The 7,920-nt window shown below is 38.5% G+C and overlaps 1 protein-coding gene across 1 annotated transcript in view; it reads right to left on the bottom strand.

Moving 5' to 3' along the window:
- Positions 1–631: 631 nt before the first annotated feature.
- Positions 632–7,920, bottom strand: part of ADTRP (androgen dependent TFPI regulating protein) — a 107,528-nt gene continuing 100,239 nt past the window's right edge. The window contains exon 6 of the mRNA XM_023496340.2: positions 632–4,570. Coding sequence (XP_023352108.1) covers positions 4,533–4,570 — 38 coding nt within the window. The 3' untranslated portion in view covers positions 632–4,532. The remainder of the gene's footprint in view (positions 4,571–7,920) is intronic.

The following is a 7,920-nucleotide window of genomic DNA, read 5'->3' as shown; positions in this document are numbered from 1 at the left end:
TGCCCAGAGTTACACAGTTAAGTCCTGAGACTGAATTTGAACTCAGGTTTTCCTGACTCAAGGTCTACTCTATCCATAAGCCATCTAGTTACCTCTATACATAGAGATAAGAACTTGTAGTTTTATTGGCAGCAAGAACTCCCAGATGAAGAAATACCTTCTTCCTGTGCAGTTTGTCACCTTCTCTTCAATGTAAAGTTTTACAAAGGTGTCTAGTGCACTGAAAAGCCAAATCAGACAGCCAGTGTGTGTCAAAAGTAAGAATTGAACCCATGTCTTTTCCTAGCTTTGAGATACCCTCTTTAGCTATTATACAACCTAAACCTCTCAAAAACAAAACAAAGAAAAAAAAGACCAAGTTTACCTTCTAAACCAAATTAAGAAAATGTTCTTTCAGTGGAAGAAAAGAAATTGGTCCAAGCAGAAGTTACCTGTACAGTGCTATAAAGCTATTTGTTTTCTTCACAATGTATAGTTACAGGAGCAAACAACAACGGAATGAGACTATTCCTTTATGTTTTTTATTTATATTTATTTATTATTTATATTATTTATATTTTATTTACATTTATTTATATATAAAATATAAATATATTTATATTATCACAAATAATATTTGTGAAGTGTTTTGCAAACTTTAAGGCAGTATAAAATGCTGGCTGAAGTGTTTTACCCCAAGCACATTTTAGCTGTTATTAAAATGACACCTTTGTTTGTATAGCAGGAGATCTATTCAAGTGGTAACTGAGCTACAAGCATAATCAGAGCCCAGATAAGAAAGAAATCCAGTGTGAATAGGCTCAATGAGGAAAGATTTCTTGGAGGAATTAGAAAATAAAGAATGGATTAGAGCATTAGGTTAAAATAAATAGAAGAGAGAAGATATTCCTGGTGGGAGGAACAGTTGTGAGGTAAAATGGGAAGTAAGAATGAGGATGGAGATTTAAAGAGACAGGATTAACCATACTACAGGTATTTATTAAATGCCTGCTGAATGCCTGGGACTCTAGAAATACAAATGCAAAAATAAGACAGCCCCTATTCTTGGGGGGTTTGTATCATCGTACTAGGCCAGAAAATCCAGATCTGGAAGGGATCTAACTCCTTCATTTTAAAAATAATGAAACTGAAGGCCAGAGAAATGATTTGTCCAGTGGCACACAAGCACTAAGCGGCAGAATCAGTATTCAAATTCAGGTTCACAGATTCTGAATCCAATATTCTTTAATTGATTCCATGTGGCCTTTCAAAATCTGCCTGAATGGAATAGCAGCTGTTTCAGCGGAGTTTCCAAAAAAGAAATGGAGAATCTGAAAGGTAATGGAAGAAGTACTCTAAAGAGAAATTTACAGGCACCTCTAACTTAGTCCACAAATTGAGCTAGTTGAGGTTAGAGTACTTAAAACTATTTGCATTTCACTCCTGCTCACCCTTGGGGTATCCAGAAGCTAACTTTGAGGTTGAGGGATAAGGGATGGGTTATCCAGGTGATTCTGACCTCCCTTTTCAAGATAATGGCCAGTTTCACTTTGCAAAACAGTGCTTAATCCTAGGAAATAGGAACTATAAAGCAGGTTCTTTCTTTCTTTCTCTCCCCTCCCCCCATCAAGACACGGAAACCTTTATTTTCTCCCTATACCACAAACCGCCACTGTTAAATAATATTGGATAATTGCACCTGTCGCACTCCCCATATTGTGCCGAGGAAAAATAATTGCTGGTTTTCTGCCTTGCAGTTTAGCTGTGACTCTGTCATTTGACTCAGAGCATGTCATTTTCTCCCATTTTAGACTGTGTATAGTCAAACTGTGTGAAAGGACTCACAGATAGCAGCCCTGCGTGTGTGAGTGGGCGCGGACCTCATTCAGCAATGATTTCTAATTTATACAGCACCGAAAATTCACAGCTATAAATAAACAGTTCTGACTGGCTCTGCTGCCTACTCAAATGCTTTATTAAAAAAAAAAAAAAATAAAGCACCAACTCCATTTGGAAGAAAAACGAGATTGTCTGGATGTTGGTGTTGGAGGCTTGGGCCTGGGTGGGGAGGCTGGGTCCCAGGAGCTGGCTGAGCCCGGCATTAGCGGCTGGCGGTGTCTCCCAGGGCCTAATCTTCCTGCTCTTTCCCTCAGCCCACCCCGGCTCTCCACGTGCAGCTGAAACGTGTTTTGGGGATTACAGTATGTGAAACTGGCTTCCTGTTATGACAAGTGTTGCAAACGAATAGGTACAGATGAGCCGAAAATAGCCTGAAAAGAAGATGGCCTTTGGGGGTGGGTGGAGGGGGAAATGGGGTTAATATACTCACGGTTCAAGGGAGCACAGCCAAGTCTAGATCCAGATTCTAAATTGGTTTCATATGAGAGAGACATCGTGATGTCATGGAAAGTGAACTGGCTTTAATATTCAGAGATCCGGATTTGAATCCTGGCCCCAGACAGTTAATATCAGGGAGTCACCTGTGGTTCATTTTATTTCTAAGGATGTGTTAAAAAAAAAAAAAAAAAATCAGTCGTTCTCAACAACACTCCATTATTGAAGATTTAAACTGATAGTTCCTCCCCTGGAGGCAGGAATGCTCTGATGTGCTGTAGTCCTTTCTGGTATCAGAATAGACAGAATTCTTGCCTAGTCTTGCAGCCTTTAGGTTGAACTGTATTACCAAGACAATGAAGACATGATTAAAAGTTTCAGGATCACTCCATCCATGGTGATACTCGGGGCTACAGAAACATGAAGAGCTAAAAGGACATTTGGAGATCAATTTGCAATTGAGGAAGGAGGTCAGTCCCTAGAGCTGGAGATTTGTAATCTTTTTTGTGTTCTGTTAGGCTGTCTGATGTCTGTGGAACCCTTCTCAGAATTAAGTTTTTAATGCTTAAAATAAAATATTGGATTGTGAAAGAAACCATTTATATTTAAACGTAGATTTCTTTTCACCTGTGTGTATTGGGTACCCATGCATCATATACCCATACATTTGTGTGTATACCAATGTGTGTGCTTACAAACATATAGAGTTATTAAGGTAAAGAACTTAGGTTAAGAACTCCAGGTCCAGAGAGAGATTAAATATTCAAAGTCACACAGGTAACTACACTTCAGTTTGGCCAAAAGTCAAAGCCAAGTGATCTGATGACAAATGCAATGTTCTTTCTACTACAATTATGGAAATTTTTTTCAAGCACCTTTAGATTCCTTGTCATTTAAAGAGCTGAAAAGGGATAGAGAAGGAACTGATCCTGGCTGGCTGACAAGAGCCATTATTCATCCTATATGACATAACCTTTTGGCTATGAGTTGCTACTCATCCTGGAACATTCTGCTGCCATGCTCGCCATCTCCTCCTTTTGTCAAGTTCCTTTCAGGGCAAATTTTCTGGACTAAGCCAGCATGGTCCCTCTCCCCCCCAATTCTTCCCAGATGCACCCACATACATACCCACTTTCATCTTTTTATGTGTTGTCTTGCTCAGTTTACAATAAGCTCTTTGAGGACAGGGACCATTTTTCTTTTTTACTTCTACTAGTGTCCTCAGTGTTTAGCCTAGTGCCTGGCACATAGTACCTGCTTAATATGCTTCTGCCTTGCCTTTTTTCCTCTTTCAAGATGGCCCAACTGACTTTCACTTGAATAAAAACAAATCTCAAGGCCCCCAGTATTTCCCCTAGTCCCAGCATCCACCAAAGGTGGACCTAATGATAGGACATGTGTTTGAGTTCTTTTTAGCCACCATGGTATATTTAATCTGTGTGCTAACCAACAAGGCAGTTCTATCAATGAATACTCAAAAAGATATTAGGAAACTCAAAGCTGGTTCTATGAATGTATTTGCTAATGTCACCATTTCCTTATGCCACCCGTCTAATGTTTCATATCAAAGCAATCTTGTTCATCATTATAATCAGATTACCTTTCTACCTAGATTATCTTCCCCAAGATAATGTCTAGCATTTATTTCCTTAATTGATCCTGCCCAAAGTGGAGACCTCCATCACTGGCAACATCTTTGGAGGTTTGCCACCCCCAATGTTGGGTCATGAATTTCCCCATGTTGGCACCCCTTGGCACTGCACTGTCACCCTCAGCCAATCATTGTCATCTGGGAGAAAAAATGCAGCTCCAAGACCCTTCTGCTCATCTTCTTTCCAGACTGGAGAAAAAGGGAGAAGCAATCCCTAAGTTTAGTCAATTCACAGAAGCTCTTACACAAAGTACAGACTATTTCTCTGATAAAGGAGTTGCTCTATACTCTGGCTGGGGAATCAGATTTTAACCAAAGGCCACATTCCCTTTGGAGGTCAAGCAGAGGGAATACAAACTCTGAGCAGCCCAGAATTATGTCTTTGGAATGTCCCATAAACCATAATGTTCAATCAAATCATCATGTTCTAATCCTTTCATTTAATTAAGGTCCATTTGCCTTTGCCCACAGAAACAGACAAATAAAAATTTGTCTCCAGAACAGAGGATTTAGCTCTCTGGTATTTTTCTAGCCTTCTTCCTCTTCGGGGCATTGGGAAGACCCAGAATCACTTCCTTTTCACGAGCTGTTGTTGTCCTTGATTACCTGCAGAGAGGGAGAGAAGAGAGATGAGCTATCAAGTTTTTCCTGCTGAAATCTACTGGAAGAAACAAAGAATCATTATTTTCTGAGGTGCAAAGAAAGGAAATACTTTCCCAGTGCCTGTGGAAACGATCATTAAAGACTTACAATTTTAAAAAATCATGTTTACAAGACTAGAAAAACATAGGCACCTTTGGACAATAATTCTGCATTAATAAAGACAAATTTTTCTCTCTCTAGTCTGATGCCTGACACTTGCTGTTAGTTAGTTAACAAATTCTGGCATTTACTTTCAACTAGTATTACACATCTAACATGGGACAGGTGATAAGGGCTGGTGGCTTTGGCAGATATTTGTACACAGCTTGCTAGAAGGTGCTGAAACTGCTGGGGGAGGGAATGAGCCATAACAAAGGAGAAAGGGAAGAACATGGACTGATCTCATTAAGGATCATTTCCCTGAACTCTCACCAAATCAATTTGCCTGCTTAAATGGAGTATCCTAGCAGATTTGTTTATTATGTTCAAATAGGATCACCACAGGGGACTGACTCAGTATAATAAAACTAGGGGATTATATTTTTTAGTAAAGCTATTTATCCAGGCATTAGGTTTGCAAACCCACAATTAAGGGTCATAAATCTTCATGACTTTAAAGTTTTAACCTTGGGGTCCTCTTTGGACCTACACTGCCCTTCCAAGGTGTGCTCCTTTTCTTTCCATGTTTTTTCAGAAAATGAGCTAATTGTGTCCTCTGGTAGACTATCAAAATGAAACCATATTGATAGGGACTCATGAACTATATAATTATAAGAGCAAAGCTCCACAGAAATCTTTGAACCTGTGGTTATTTGTTCTTCCAGCAGCTCCAAATAATCTTACATGAATTTCAGGTATATTTTTCATATACTTGCATATATACATGTTCTCTCACCTATTAGAATGTAAGTTCCTGAAGAGCAGGAACTTTTTGTTTGTTTGTTGACTTTTATTTTTGTATCCCTAATACCTAACACCTTGCCTGGCACATAATATGCTCTTAAGAAATACTTGTTGATTGATTACCAAATATTGGGGGGTTTTTTTTGGCTATTTTTCTTAGAAAGACTCCTTCTTCTCCACCTCTGAAGACCCAAACCTGTTCTAGGTTTCCATCACTTTTTTTCTATGGTTACTACAACAGCCTTCATGTTTCCAAATCTGGCCTACTACATAACCCAGAAGGACACATTTTTCTCTATTTGGAAATCACTGACAATTGTTCTCTTTTGACTCTTCAAAAAGAAGACTCCAACACACATTTCTTCCTTCTGTTTCTTCCATTCTAATCTAATAATGATGACAGCTGGAATTTATAAAGCATTTCTAGGTTTATGAAGGGCTAAACATATTATTTTATTTTATAAACATAACAACCATGGGAGGTAAGTACAATTTTACATAGAAGAAAACTGAAGCATGCCAAGTTTAAATGATTTGCCCAGGATCATATAGGGTACCTAAGTATTCAAGTCAGAATTTGAACTCAGTGCTAACCCTCCCTCTATGCCACCTGAGTTGTCCTAATCTCTATAATAGTATACAAGCTCCCAAATCTAGCTCCTTATCTTACCCTATCCTTATCCTTTGAATCAAATTACAATTTAAATGTAGTCTTCCAGGTTCTCTCCACTGTTTATTTAGATAATTAGGTGGCATAGTGGATAGAACACTGTACATGAGTTCAAATCCAGCCTCAGACATTTCTTTGGTGTGTGACCCTGGGCAAGTCACTTAACACACACACACACATACAAAATGTCTTACTGATTGATCAATTGTCTTCTATTGTCTATGTATGATGGAGCGTAAGGACCTTTTAGGTTTGAACTCAGTTTGAATTATTTTCTAGGGGAATTTCTGTCCTGAAATCAACTTTGCCAAAGACATGCCTTCATTTGCCTGAATGAAATAAACATTTTTTATTTTACTAAAAACTTTGTCCCAGATCATGTCTACATTCTATCAACTGAATATTTAGACATGGAAAGAGGGGTGTTTCATTGGGATATTGAGTGTCTTAATGCCCAGACCAGACTCACCACTGGGATTCCAATCTTGGTTGGAAATAATATTAAAAATCCTTAAGGAGAGTTTCCTTTCCTCTTGATTGGCTGAATCATCTTTACATTTCATTTATTTTTAACTCTTTCATCACTAATCTGTGTCAAACATCTGAAAGGATTTGCTTTCGGTAAAACAAGGCCCTACCTGCTGGGATGGCTGAGAAATAAATATCACCCAACCATTCTTCTGGTCAACATGACTACAGATATAACAAGTAATTATATATTTTATCTTTTTATTTCCATCAAGTTCTAATGGCCAGAAGACAACATGAAGAGAAAATGCTATCATTTGTAAAATATTAAGGTCATTTTTTAAAATATCAAAGGGCCACAGCTTAATCAGAAAATTGGATAAAAGAAGTTGTTAAGTCTGGATGTATTGGATGGGAATAAAGACAACAGAGGATAGTTGATGAGGGATGGATTCATATGTGCTTGTTAGTCTAATCAGCAAGATAGTAAGTTCAACCATGGGCTGGTTTGACAAAACCTCCAAGTGAAGTGCTAAGAAAGTGGCAGAGGATTCATAGGCCAGTGGCAGGGGAGCTAAAAAGAGAGTGAGGAAGTAGGAGAGAAACTACATTGAAGTTTTACTCTAACACCATTCTTAGACTACTTTGTAAGGCTCCTCTTGAGATCCTGCTGGTACTGCAGTAATTGGGTTTGTATTGGACAGACACATCTAATGGTAAATGTCCTTGTCTATAAAATGAGCAGGTAGGCCTCGATCAGGGATCCTATATCTGTGTGTGTGTGTGTGTGTATTTTAGACCCTTTGGTGAAGTTATGTTTTTAAATGTCTATCATAAATATATAGGATTGCAAAAGAAAGCAATTATAATAATTATATATATATTATCAGGATATTAAAGAATAACACACCTCACATTCAAAACTCTTTAATTAGATGATCATTAAAGTCCTTTCATCTCTAGAATTTTTCCTTCCCTTCCTCCCTCCCTCCCTTCCTTCCTTCCTTCTTTCCTTCCTTCCTGCCTGCCTTCCTTACTTGCTTCCTTTCTTCCTCCCTTGCTTCCTTTCTTCCTTCCTTTCTCCCTCCCTCCCTATTTCCCTCCCTCCCTCTTTTTCTTCCTCCCTTCCTCCCTTCCTCCCTTCCTCCCTTCCTCCCTCCCTTTCCCCTTTCTCTTTCTGCCCCATAGTGCATAATGTTACATCTTCTGTTGTTGTTCCTGACTATCCAAAGTTGCTTGGGAGATTTTGATTGAAAATATCATTTTAAAGACT

The sequence above is a fragment of the Sarcophilus harrisii genome, chromosome 1 (assembly GCF_902635505.1).
Source record: "Sarcophilus harrisii chromosome 1, mSarHar1.11, whole genome shotgun sequence".
NCBI lineage: Eukaryota > Metazoa > Chordata > Mammalia > Dasyuromorphia > Dasyuridae > Sarcophilus > Sarcophilus harrisii.
This window is presented reverse-complemented; position numbering and strand designations above follow the sequence as displayed.